Consider the following 13,470-nt stretch of genomic DNA (forward strand, 5'->3'; position numbering starts at 1 on the left):
GCCAAAGTCTCCTTATCTTATCTCTCAGAGAACTCTAAGACCCCTTCAGTGCACTAAGGCGCCGAAGGAAAGGCATTTCCCGTCTTAAAACTGACTTCCTTCTCCTGACTTCCCTCCACGGTCACCCACACGAAAGAAAAGATAATGCAGAAGCGGGAAAGGGGGAAAACAGAGCGGACATTTCCTGAAAATTATCCCTTCCTCAGGACCGATGGCCTGAGCTAATTTTTTTTTAGATACGATTTTTTTTAATTGTACTTCAGATGAAGATTTACAGAGTAAACTAGTTTCTCATTAAAAAATATACATACTGTTTTGTGACATTGGTTGCCAACCCCACAACATGTCAACACTGTCCTCTCCTCAACATTGGCTCCCCCTTTATCAGCTTTCCTGTCCCCTTCTGCCTTCTCCTCCTTGCGCCTGGGCTGGTGTGCCCATTTTGTCTTGTTTGTTTTCTGGGCCTGTCTCATCTTTGGCTGGAAACAGTGGTGGCATAGTGGTTAAGAGCTACAACTGCTAACCAAAAGGTCAGCAGTTTATCCACCAGGCGCTCCTTGGAAACTCTGTGGGGCAGTTCTACTCTGTTCTATAGGGTCGCTATGAGCCAGAATGGACTCAATGGCAATGGGTAGTCTTTGGCTGAAGGATGAATCTCACAAGTGAATTCATTGCTGAGCTAAAAGGGTGTCCGGTGGCCATACTCTCAAGGTTTCTCCAGTAAGTCTGGTGTTTGTGTGTGTGTGTTAGAATTTTGTGACGGGATCACAAAAGAGGGTCCCAGACAGAGGTGGTGGTAGCTGGGCGCCATCTAGTTGTGCTGGACTCAGTCTGGTGGAGGCTGTGGTAGTTGTGGTAGTCTTTTAGACTAATCTTTCCCTTTTGTCTTTGGTTTTCTTCATTCTCCCTTGCTCCAAATTGGGTGAGATCAGTGGAGTATCTTAGGTGGCCACTCACAAGCTTTTAAGGCCCCAGACGCTACTCACCAAAGCAGGAGGTAGAACATTTTCTTTATGAACTACGTTATGCCAATTGAGCTAGATGTTCCCCAAGACCATGGTCCCCAGCCCTCACCCCAGTAATTTGGTTCCAGCCTGGGCTTATTTCTGTAGCCTCTCTCAGCACAGCCAACTTGCCATTCTTATCATGCCCAAAGGGTTCTCTCCAACCTCAGCTCTCAATCTCCACCTCTCCAACACATGGGCTTTCTTACTGTTCCTTGAAAGTACCAAGGTATTATCACTTCAGGATCTTCACTGTTTCCTCAGCTTGGATCCTCTTTTCCCAAAAACCTCTTCTAACCTTAGGGGAGGGGAGGGTACAAAGGAAAATAAAGAAGGCGGCTCAGCGTATTCTGATAATTCTTTTTGCAAAGGCAAAAAAGCCTTATTGCCTGTTATGGATTGAATTGTGTCCCAACAAAATGTGTCATAAATTCTAACCCTTATACCTGTGGTGAAGGAGCCCTGGTGGTGCAGTCGTTAAGCACTCGGCTGCTAGGCTGCTAACCAGTTATAAGGTTGCTGGTTCGAACCCAACAGCCACTCTGCAGGAGGAACATGTGACAATCAGCTGACTTAAAGATTTACAGCCTTGGAACCCTATAGGGCAATTCTACCCTGTCCTATAGAGTCGCTGTTGGTAGGAATTGCCTCAACAGCAATCGGTTTGGTTTGGGTTTTGGATACCTGTCTTTTATAATCTCATTTGGGAATGGGTTTTCTTTTTTATGTTAAAGACGCAGTATTAGTGTAGGGCATGTCTTAAATCAATCTCTTTTGAGATATAAAAGAGGAAATTAAGCAAGCAAGCACAAACAGAGGAAGAAGCATGCCACGTGATTGCCAAGGAACCTAAGAATAAAAGCTGAAAAGAGACAAGGAACTTCCCCCAGAGCAGACAGAGAGCCCTCCCTGAGAGCTGGCACCCTGAATTCAGACTTCCAGCCTCCTAAACTATGAGAAAATAAATTCCTGTTTGTTAAAGCCACCCACTTGTGGTATTTCTGTTAGAGCAGCACTAGATAACTAAGACATTGCCTGAAGAAAGGACGGTGACACCTCTGATATCACTCTGGAAATGGAAGCTAGCAACTTCTTTAAGTAAAGAGGGAATGTGAGGACTCATTGAGGGAAAGGGCCTCTGAGAAAGGAATTATATAGTGCTCTAAGATCAGGAGGGAAGTGAAATGTGGTGCTGGAGTCCCACCAGGTAATAATAATAATCATTGCTACTCCAAGCTCTTAATTAAAAAAAAAAAAAATTACTATTAGAGGCAATACTAGATTATTCAAGGAAATATATATGGTATAGTTTATCTGTGGCAAATTATGCTCTCAAGACTGGTAATTAGTAACGTTAACATGTAATCATGATCTGGGAGTCAGGACACCTGGACTTAAGTCCTAGCTCTATTTTAATTCGATATGTGAGCTTCGGTAAGTCATTTTCCCACTCTGATGCTTAATCAATCAGAGAAAAGCGGGAAATTAGACAAGCAGATGATAGCAGAGATTCCTTCCAATTCTAGCACTAACTGAAGCTGACTCTTTTTCCATTTAATCATCTCTGCACATGCCCAAACATTTAATTACCTTCTTGCTCTAGGAAAGAGCTAAGCAAGGACAGCTCTGCTTTCCATAGAGTTCTGCATCAGTCTAGGAAGCCTGCTTTGTCTTTTTGTTACTTGAGCAGGATTCAGGCAGAAGATGAGCAGGAAAGACAGGCTTGAGAAATTTGAGAAAGTCCTAGAAAGGCAGCTTGGTATGATGTGAAGAACAAGGGCTCAGACATTCAAATCTTGAGAAAATTAACTTCTCTCTACCAACTCTGAGTCCCTATGAGGATTATGAGTAATGTGAAAATTCCTGACATATAATAATTACTCAGTAAATGTTAGATCCTGTTCCTGTCTTTACCCTCAGCCCATTCAAATTTTTGCAAGAATTAATACCAGTTTAAATTCTGGATTGACACTCCAACTTTCCTGCTTTACCCACGCAGCTACCCTTTACCTGGGGTACTACTGGAGAGGCAGACAGATGAAAATCATACCTACATCCATATAGCTGCATAATTTTATTTGAAGTGAATTCCTGGACCATTAGACACTAGAATGAGGCAAAACAAACAAACAAACAAAACCCTGAGTTTTGGTGTTACTACTTGTCTTACCTGTTCCTTGGGAACTCTATGGGGCAGTTCCACTCTGTCCTGTAGGGTCGCTATGAGCTGGAATCAACTCGAGGGCAACAGGTTACTTGTCTTAGTTATCTAGTGCTGCTATAATAGAAATGCCACAAATGGATGGCTTTAAGAAACAAAAATTTATTTTCTCATAGTTTAGGAGGCTAGAAGTCTGAATTTAGGGTGCTGGCTGTAGCGAAGGGCTTTCTCTCTGTCGCCTCTGGAGGAATCCTTGTCTCTTTCAAACTTCTGCTCCTGGGTGATCTTCATGTGACTTGGCATCCCTCTTCTCCATCTTTGCTTGCTCACTTGCTTGTTTAATCTTTTTTATATCTCAAAAGAGATTGACTTAAAATACACCTTAAACTAATACTGTCTCATTTACATAACAAAGAAAACCCATTCTCTAACGGGATTTTAACTACAGGTACATAGGGGTTATCTACACTTGTTTTTTTGGGGGGACACAATTCAATCCATAACACTACTTTCTTGTCATTGATCCCTCTGTGTCTCATTGTTGGTAATATGGGTGAAGTATTACTAGCCCCATCTGCCTCAGAGCTGTTGTAGATTAATTGAGGGAACAATGTTTAGGAAATATTTTGTGAACTATACAAATAAGGGACCTATAGTGTTGGTAATCAGACGCAAACGATAAGGCAAAGGGCTTAAAAAAAAAAAAAAAAAACTTCTGCAGTTTTCCAGACCCTGTCCCTCTGTTGAGGAGCCCTGGTGGTGCAATGATTATGCATTCAGCCGAAAGGTCAGCAATTCCAACCCACTAGCAGCTCTTGCGGGAGAAAGATGTGGCAGTCAGCTTCCATAAAGATCACAGCCTTGGAACCCCTGTGGGACAGTTCTACTGTGTCCTATGGGGTCGCTATAGGGTCGCTGTGAGTCGGCATGGGCTCGATGGCAACGGGTATGGTTGTTTTTTTCTTTGGTCCCTCTGTAACCGCTGTTCTTTATCAATAGCATAATGATGCACAGATTACGGACTCAGGCATCCAGCGATTGCGCAATTTTCCGCCTGCTGAGCCAACACTCTGTCACGTAATATGGGTCAACTGATTATTTACTCCCCGCCTAGGTAACCTTGACTTTGCAGTCACGTGCTAAGCGAAACCAAACCCGGCCTCTCCTACCCACATTCTCGGAACTTTCCCCTAACTTCCTTAGAACTTTTTTTTCGACTCTAGCCCCGCCCCTTGGTCCCGTGAAACCCAATCCCCGCCTGACAAATAAGTACTCCCCCCGTATTTGCCTGGCTTTTTCTCTGACGGTCTATTCCGACCAGTTGGGGCGGAGCCTGCCTTGGGCCGGTAATTCCATTGGTTCGATACCCTGCCCCTCAAAACCTTCTGGGAGGACAGAAAGGAAGCCTCCTCCGTAAATCTTGGACAAATGTCTTGGTTCTCCCGTTTTGTTTTCAGCCCTGTTGTGCTCTCTCACTTATAAAAGCGATGCCCAAAGAACAGATACTCAGGCGTCTTGTGCTCCAGCCACAGCCATTTCTACCCTTCCCTGTAAGAAAAATTAAAAAAAAATTTTTTCCACCAAACTCTTAAGAAGATTTAATATTGCTGCGAGAAACTGAGGCAGAAAGGGCGTGGCTACCTATGTTTTCCTTAAATATGGTTTGTGGACTTTCAGCCCCTTAATCCCCTGCTCCCAGATACAGCGCCTCTTCCCGCAGCTCCTGGCTAGGTGCAACCCACTTTCCTGGCGTAAGGCTGGGGGCGGAGTTTGGCAGGGCAGGTCCAGGATGCGAGATCCTGGAGGGAAGAAAAGGTGTAGTGTTTGGGGCCGTCAGCGGGCTAGGCTGCCTTGGCCGGGCTGGGCTTCTTCAGAACAGGTAATACCCAAGGGGGCCCATTTGTCTGAACCAGAGAGATAAGGCCAGAGGCGAGATCTCCAGGTGACAGGTGAGGGGGTGGGCAGGTGAGGAAGGGGATAACAGAGGAGGGAACCTGAGGAACCTAGAAGGTGGGGTGGGGGGCATTGTCCTCCTTCTGCAGTTTCCCCCTCCCGCACACAAACACTTCTCGCTTCAGAAGGATGAGCCTTGGAAACTCTGACTTGTTGGACGTGTGGCTAGAACCCCCAGAAGATGTCTTCTCGACAGGATCCTTCCAGGAGCTAGGACTCCCCTGTCCCCCTCCAGAGGTCTCAGTGACTAGGCAACAAGAACAAGGGCTGCAAGGCTGGACGTCCAGTGGGGGCCATGGTTGTGTGAGTGTGATGGGTGGGGGTGGGGATGGGGTTGAAACACAACTCTGTGATCGGAAGTGCCAAGAGGCTTCGGCCTCCACTTGGACGAAGGTCAGAAAAGACAGGCCCCAAAATAGTGAGTTGTAATTATCCCCATGCCCAAAGAGAGAAGCGGTGGAAACTGAAGCATGAGTGATCTAGGTTTGATGTTAGGTTTCCCATTGCCATCAAGTCAATTCGGATTCAGTGACCCTATAGAACAGAGTAGAACTGCCCCATAGGATTTCTAAGGCTGTAAATCTTCACAGAAGCAGAATGCCACATCTTTCTTCTGTGGAGCGGCTGGTGGGTTTGAACTGGTGACCTTTCAGTTAGCAGCAGAGCTCTTAACACTGTGCCACCAGGTAGGACTTTCAGAATTCTTCCCTGTACACACATACTCTCTCTTACTGTAGGGTCTTCAAGAGAGTGAGCCTGAAGACTTCCTGAAGCTTTTCATTGATCCCAATGAGGTGTACTGCTCAGAAGCATCTCCTGGCAGTGATAGTGGCATCTCAGAGGACCCTGGCCGTCCAGACAGTCCCCCTGTCCCCAGTTCCCCTGCCCTCTATGAGGTTGTCTATGAGGCAGGGGCCCTGGAGAGCATGCAGGGGGAAGCTGGACCAGCTGTAGGGCTCATTTCCATTCAGCTAGGTCAGTTCTCTGTGGGAAGGGGACAATGTCCTTGAGGTCCTGCCCTGGCCCTGGGACTAAGGGGGTTTCCCCAATCTGTGCCACTACCCAGCCCCTGCTGCCATTAGGGTACATCCTCCAACTCTTTTCCCCTAGCCACCTGTGTCTCCCTCAGATCAGTGGAGCCCTCCATTTATGATGCCTGATGCCTGCATGGTCAGCGAGCTGCCCCTTGATGCTCATGCCCACATCCTGCCCAGAGCAGGCACCGTAGCCCCAGGGCCTCCTGCAATCCTGGTGAGTCTTGGGATCAGCTGGATCCAGTGCCCCGTGACACACACATATATACCTGCATAGATGAGGGAGAACAGAATGACAGAGGGGGAAACTGCTGATGAACTCTGCATTTGTCCCAAATTTTGTGGTTCAAGGCCTGAAGACTAGGGAGACATGGGCAACTTTTGAAGCAGGAAAGGACAAGGGAGACAGAAGCCCTTGGGGGTAAGGTGATGATGTCTCAGTTAAGAAGGTGGGGTGAAGGAATCTGGGGACAGGGCTCAGAAGAAAGCACAGACCTCGTGTGCTCTGTATGCTCATCCAGAGTCATTGTGCCAGCCTTAGGTCAGGACACGGAAATGGGACAGGCCCCCTGGGGATCCAGCTGGTTGCTGGGGATGGGGTGAAGGAGGAGAAGCAACTGCAACAATGTTTCCATTGGAACAATTGCCCCAGCAGGCACCCACTGGCCTGGGCTACAGGGTAGCTGAGTGATGAAAGCACAGCTAACCACCTCAGATACCTTCCCAAGGCTGACTATGCTGGTTCCTGTAGTGACGGTGGAGAGGAGGTTAAGCTCGGGTCACCATTCCTCCCTTTACCCTGGAAAGTATTTCCTGTACCCAAAAGGCAGGGAACAGGTTCTAGCTCCCCTGCAAATCTCTGGTGAAGCAAGGACAAGAAGCCAAGCATCTTAGAATCCTAGAAATCTTGGATTGAGGGGACCTTAAAAAGTCTGAGGCTTCTAAGCTTGGGTGTGTATCGGAAGCACCTGAGGAGTTTATTATTGTTTCAAATAAAACCCTTTAGGCCTCACTCTGAGATTTTAACTAGGTGGATTGGGAAGGACACTTCTCTAATACTCCCACCAAACAGAAGCAGGAGCAAGAAGGGAGCATCAGCAAAAGGCAGAGATAGAAGAAATCCTTTAGCTAAAAGCCAAAGACCACCCAGAGGCAAAAGCCAAAGCAAATTCTCCTTAAGTCACAAAGTGAAGCGTAAATCTTACAAAAGGAGTATTAGTTAGAAAGGCAAATTACTCAGTTGTGGGCTCAGGTTAACCACAGAAGCCATCTACCTTCCCCCAAATACTTTGCTGTGAGTCGTTCAGTCTGGCAGCCCTTGGGCAGTTCCTTGTCTGAAAGAGGGCAGAGCCTCAGTTTGTAAAGTAAGGTTCAAATCCTAGGGACAATGGGCCACTGCTCTAGGGGCACACCCTGTGGTTGATAGGGAATTGGATAACATACTTGTCAAAAGGAAGTTAGTGGATGAAAGTGTATCATTTGCCTGCCTGCTGTAAGATTAAGCAAACTCCACCACAGTGAGTTCCTTCAGGTCCTCTTTCCATGCCCCTAAGGTCTGGGGAGACTCAGACCGGAGCTGTCCCCCTCTAGTTTCCTCAGCATACCAAGGTCTTGTCTGTGAGAAAAGGATATGACAAAAACACCTCCTCTCTTCCTTCTCAGATCCAGAGCCTGGCATAACCTTGGGGTCTGAATTAAGGTCTCTGTCCCGAGTTATTCCCCAGTGCAAATGGGAAACACTCTCCAGAAGGCAGGCAGGGGGAGAAACTTGGGTGCTGAGTATCAGATGACCCTCTCCCCACTCCCGTCTCATTTTTCCTGTCCTCCGCCAGCTTCCAAGTCAAACCTTGTTTCTGACAGATGAAGAGAAGCATCTGCTGGGGCAGGAAGGGGTCTCCCTGCCCTCTCACCTGCCCCTCACCAAGGTAACATGCTTCCCCAAAGGGTATCCCAAGCTAAGGCCCCACCATAGCTTCTTAGGAGCCAGGATTCCAGAGAAGAGTAGGGGAGTTTGGGGAGGTAAAGGTCCTAGGACTGACACATCATGGGCCCTCAGGCAGAGGAAAAAGTCCTGAAAAAGGTCAGAAGGAAAATCCGTAATAAGCAGTCGGCTCAGGACAGTCGGCGGAGGAAGAAAGAGTACATCGATGGGCTAGAGAACAGGTGCGTTTGGGTTCACATTTCTGGCTTCCTGGGGACCATGTCTGGACCCCTTTCCTCACCAAGACAGACAAGGTCAGGGTTCACATGATTGCCGAGTTTTGTCCCATCTTTCCACACCCCCTAGGGTGGCTACCTGTTCTGCACAGAACCAGGAACTACAGACAAAAGTGCAGGAGCTGGAAAGGCACAACATGTGAGTGAAAGCCTAGCGTGCACGAGTGATGTGTGCTGGGGGAAAAGAACAGCACACTGGGGCCCCATTTGTGGCCTTTGGTTCCTGGGAGATACTGACTCTTCATTCCTCCTTTCCCAGCTCCCTGGTGGCTCAGCTTCGCCAGCTCCAGACACTCATTGCTCAAACTTCCAACAAAGCTGCCCAGACCAGCACCTGTGTTCTGGTACCTTCAGTCTATCTACCTCCCATCTCCCCCACACTCCCATTCTGATACCCCACTCCCCAGCCACACCTATCTTCCCATCCCTGATGACTCCAAAGCCCCTCCGTTCACTCTGCTCCTTTCGTTTACTGTCCCACGGCCCAAATGTCCTCTTGCTTCCTTCTAGATCCTTCTTTTTTCCCTGGCTCTCATTATCCTGCCCAGCCTCAGCCCCTTTCAGGGTCTACCAGAAGCTGGGCCTGAGGATTACCAGCCTCATGGAGGTGAGATGCAAGGGCAGGGAGGTCCCTTGGTGAGCAAAGGGAGGCTCTGTTCTCCACAGTAGTCAAGAAGCAGGAGGAAGGTCCTTTTGAACATAGTGGAGCATTCTACTACTGCCCTTTTTCCTTCATCCCACAGTGGTTTCCAGAAATATCCTGACCCACAAGGACATGCCAGAAAATCTGGAGACCCTATTGGTAGAGTCCAGACTGAGGGGGCCACCTGTGGCCAAGGGTGCAAATGACTCAGCAAGGACATGGCTTGAGAAGATGGGAGGAAAGACAGGTGCCAGTAGGCTCCTCAGATCTGTGCTGCATGCAGATGAGATGTGAGCTGGAGCAGGGACCACCCTCCTTCCTGGCCCACTTCCCGATCACCAAAAGGACTCCAGGGCTCCTCTACAGTTCTGCCTCCTCCTGGGATTCCTACTCAGAGGTCTTTGCACTGAGGGGTTTGAATCACTTCAGGACTGTCTACGTGAGGAGGGCACGTCAAATACTATTATTATGTATCTGTGATTTTATTTCTTCTTGGGGGAGAGGGTTGAGGGATAACTGAAGTTTTAGCTGAGAAATAAACTTTTTAGCTGAAATTGTATTCAGGAAGTTTTTAACAAATAGTAGAAGAAAGGGAATATAGGTACTTAGTAAACTGGGGCCTAAAGTTGCCACCCTTTTTCCCTCTCTGCCTCCCATGACTGCCTGCCTCAAACCAAATTGCAGCAGGGAAGAAACAAACTCTTTTACTCTTTATTCTCCTCATTAATGATCTGGAAGAAAATGGGCAAAGAGAGGGTACCACCCCAAGGTTCTGAAGAATCAGGGGCACAAGTCAGTCCATTCCACTTTGTCTGAGGTGGGGTCTCTGAGACCTAGGATAAAAGGGTGGAATGTGGCTATATGGATTCGATTTGCTTCCGGACCTTCTCCAGAGCCTTTCTGTCCAATAGTCGCTGGCGAATGATGACAAGGCAAGCGAAGACCAAGGCCACACCCACAACAGCACCTTCGAATTTCCAGAACAAGCGTTTTTCCATCACTGCTGAGCGACAACTAAGGGCAGGAAAGAACAGTTATTTCCAGAAAAGGCCAACCAGCTTCCCCCTCTAATATCCCTTCCACTTCAGTCTCACCAAGATATACCCAAGAGGAAAAGAGGAGACCAGACTACATAAATCCCTGTCAAATTTATCATTTAATTTCTCTACTGGTAAGGCAAGCAAAAGTAAAATTAATTGATTTTCCTGATGAGAAAATATGGCCAATACCATAAGGCTAAGGAATAGGGCTGGGACTTGTGTCCTAGTAATTTGACTTCAAATCTCTGCTTTTCCCAATATGCCATGCTACCTCCAGACCAGAAGAGGTGGGACCATGTGCCTAAAGCTATAGGAGCAGAGGAGGTGGTCTTCAAAGTTTTGAGGGAAGAGAAACAGCACTTGCCTTTTGAGCTCATTCCTCTTAGATGAGCTGCAGGTGATTTTCTCCACATACCCTGTGGAGCTGCACTCGGGGATTGTTTTCTGCCAGGAGAAAAGGCCAGAGGACATGTTAGCAAGGGGCAGCAAGGAGAAACAGAAAGGCTGCCATTCGGAAGGGGAAAGTGCCCAGGTGCTATGGCTCAGAGCCGGTGTCAAGAGAATTAATGAAGAGTTCTTATGCGGATGGTGGTTACATGACTAGGAATGTGTTTTACTTCAGAAGCAATACTCTAGGAAAGGAGGGAACAGATTACAGAGCCTGCTGTAGTAAAAAATGAACAGAATATGGTTAGCAGCTGAATAATGCCATTAACTCGGAAAGAAGATGGCACATTTTCACAGGGAAGGCAAGTTCAGATTTGGACTGCAAGAAAAAAGAAGACAATCCAAAGGCACACTTAGTGAGACTTAGGGGCTGGTTGGATGTGAGAAATGAGATAGTCAAAACAGATACTCACAGCTTGGAAATTAGAACATGGGCCACACTCTTCAGTCACCACAAACTCTTCCACCAGCCAGCATTGCAAGTTTGCGGCGCTCACTAAAGGGAGAGAGAAATCCCAGCCCCGGACCATTCAGAGAAAATTTCTCACAAAGGCTCTGCCTATCCAACCTCCCAGCATAGCGAATGAATGCCCTTATGCCATGCGGTGCTGCCCCTTTCCACCTGTGCTTTCCATAAATGGGAGGACGTAATAGGAAAAAAAAAAAAAAGCTATGGTGGGCGTCGGGTTCCCAGGCCATCACTAACCTGACTGCTTCTCCTCCGGGACTGGAGCCTCTGCTTGGCTGCAGGGGGTAACGGAGGGGAGCGGCAGAAGTCAGACGCCAGAAACTGAGAGCCCGCACCCCCGCGGCCCAGGGACAGAGTCTCCCCCAACCCCGGGGGCGGGGACGATCCGGTCCCCACCCTTTCCCATTCCTCAGCAACTCCTCACCAGAACTTCAAGGCGAACGCGCAGAGCAACCAGCAGAGGCGGCGGCCCTGGGGGAGGCCATGCCTCCCTGCGCCCGCAGGCATGGGATGCTCAGTGTCGCACCTGTCGGGACAGAGGGACCTGTTTGACTGGCCTCGTGCCTCCTTTAGAGCACAGAGGTGACACTCTGCGGCTCTCCCGGAGGTTCCAGGTCAGGACTGCGGAATTCTGGGCTTGCCTATCGGGACAAAGGCTCTATCGGACGTCCCCATGACCACAGCGAAAAAGTGAAAAAGCATCTGTTAGATACGGACGTGAGTTTCCCTCTCCCGGAACCTCAAGTTTCTTTGATGAAAGGCCCGACGAGGCGTACGAGCCTAGGACGCCCTCACCTCCGTTTCCGCTCTCACCGCGGCCATCTTGTCCCGCGGGGGATTCTGGGGTGCTGCGTCTGCCAACGGGGCCCGGTTTTTCCGAACGAAACCGGTCGTTCGAGACCGTGGCACGCGAATTGTCGCTCGCTGGGTCTTGTAGTCTTTAAGAGCTGGCAGCGCTTCGCCCGTTGCTGACTGGGACTCAGGTTTCACAGCGTCTGTGCAGCGAGAGGTGGCCCATTGGCTCGGCGTACCGTTGCATTATGGTCCTGGTAGTCTTTGGCCAGAACGGGGGAAATGGCGGTGATCCAGGCTTGCTTGGGTTGTTGGTTCGCTGCTCTCTGGATTGTCGCCTGACTTTGTTCATTCCCGGCTAATGAGCAAGGAGATAATACGTCTCCCTCCTAGGACTTTGCTCTTTCCTTAAAACCCTAGGATTTACATTAAGCTTAAGCTTTTCTGACACCTTTCCCCAACCTCCCTCCCTGTCCCAACGATCTAGTGGAGAATCCGAGCTGGCAGTCCAGGGATGGAGGGAAAACTGACTGAACACTCGCCTCTCTGCAGGAGCGGGAATACCTGAGACACACACAAGGTGAACGTTAAACTTCTGTCTCTGCGTTACCTCTCTACTCTGTATAGATGAAGGACGTCACCTCCCCTCATGGTAATTGCTAAACCACTTCCCAGAGCTGGTCCCCAAGAGTTCTCAGCTCTCCTTTGCTGCTGCATAATATGGAATAATCACTTGTGCAATGAACAGAGCATGAGATTTGAAGTTCTGGGAAGTATTGAGTCTAGGCTCAGGTGCTTATGTGACCTTAGGACAATATGTGGCTTTCAGTGTCACGTGTAAAATGAAAATGCTAGTATGCATTTCTACGTTTTTTTGCAGTGTTCAAATGAAATGTGTATGGAAATTCTTTATTCTTTCCCAATAATGTTGCCCCATATTTCTACCACACTTTTTGAATTTAACATTTAACCCATTTTGATCTTCTCAATAATCCTAGGGAGGCAGAGTTGATATTATCCCTGTTTTATGAGTAACTTCAGAGAGTATAAGTGACTTGTCCAAGGTCACCCAGCTAGTGAATAGGAGAAGTGAGACTTTCAACTTCCAGGCTAGAGAGTTATGCCTGCTTTCCATCCTCATAAAGTTAAACCTTGATATCTGCCCAGAACTACAGTGTCTTGACTCCTCACACTCAGGGTTCATCATGCTTTACTGTCTGGTAACGTATTAGTCACTGTTCTAATTTTGCCATCGTTTTCCTCGTATGCAGCCTCCCTGACAACCGGACTGTTGTGCGTTTAGTTTTCTTAGATGTTCAGTACACATAAAAACAACCCATTGCTGTCGAGTTGATTCTGATTCATAGCTATCCTATAGGACAGAGTAGAACTGCCCCATAGGGTTTCCAAGGAGCACCTGGTGGATTCAAACTGCCAGCCTTTTGGTTAGCAGCCATAGCACTTAACCACTACACCACCAGGGTTTCCAGATGTTCAGTACCCAGTAAAACCCAGTGCTGTCAAGTCGATTCCAACTCGTAGCAATCCTATAGGACAGAGTAGAACTGCCCCATAGAGTTTCCAAGGATGTTCAGTAGATAGGTTAAAAACAAAAAAGCCTGTTACAGTGGAGTCAATTCTGACTCATGGCAACCCCATGTGTTAGAGTACAACCGCTCCACAGAGTTTTCTTGGCTATAATCTTTATGG

General features: G+C 48.0%; 2 protein-coding genes across 5 annotated transcripts; one reads left to right on the top strand and one right to left on the bottom strand.

Moving 5' to 3' along the window:
• The first annotated feature begins 4,938 nt into the window (after positions 1-4,938).
• Positions 4,939-9,609, top strand: CREB3L4 (cAMP responsive element binding protein 3 like 4). 4 transcript variants are annotated; one of them, XM_049880583.1, is made up of 10 exons: positions 4,939-5,044; positions 5,244-5,421; positions 5,856-6,093; positions 6,248-6,369; positions 7,985-8,077; positions 8,209-8,315; positions 8,440-8,508; positions 8,629-8,713; positions 8,880-8,976; positions 9,113-9,609. In XM_049880583.1, exons 2-10 carry the CDS (start codon positions 5,248-5,250, stop codon positions 9,304-9,306), a joined length of 1,179 nt encoding a protein of 392 aa, XP_049736540.1. In that variant the 5' UTR covers positions 4,939-5,044; positions 5,244-5,247; the 3' UTR covers positions 9,307-9,609. The 4 variants fall into 4 exon arrangements, with proteins under 4 accessions (XP_049736540.1, XP_049736541.1, XP_049736539.1 ...); XM_049880584.1 differs by having other exon boundaries at positions 4,947-5,114; positions 5,247-5,421; XM_049880582.1 differs by having other exon boundaries at positions 4,948-5,114.
• Positions 9,610-9,703: 94 nt separating this feature from the next.
• Positions 9,704-11,476, bottom strand: JTB (jumping translocation breakpoint). The gene is made up of 5 exons (XM_049880587.1): positions 11,393-11,476; positions 11,206-11,243; positions 10,913-10,995; positions 10,417-10,496; positions 9,704-10,026 (listed from the first exon to the last, which is right to left on the bottom strand). The coding sequence occupies exons 1-5, from the start codon at positions 11,473-11,475 to the stop codon at positions 9,870-9,872; spliced, it is 441 nt and encodes a 146-aa protein (XP_049736544.1). The 5' UTR covers position 11,476; the 3' UTR covers positions 9,704-9,869.
• Between the last annotated feature and the right edge of the window lie 1,994 nt (positions 11,477-13,470).

The sequence above is a fragment of the Elephas maximus genome, chromosome 3 (assembly GCF_024166365.1).
Source record: "Elephas maximus indicus isolate mEleMax1 chromosome 3, mEleMax1 primary haplotype, whole genome shotgun sequence".
Lineage (NCBI taxonomy): Eukaryota > Metazoa > Chordata > Mammalia > Proboscidea > Elephantidae > Elephas > Elephas maximus.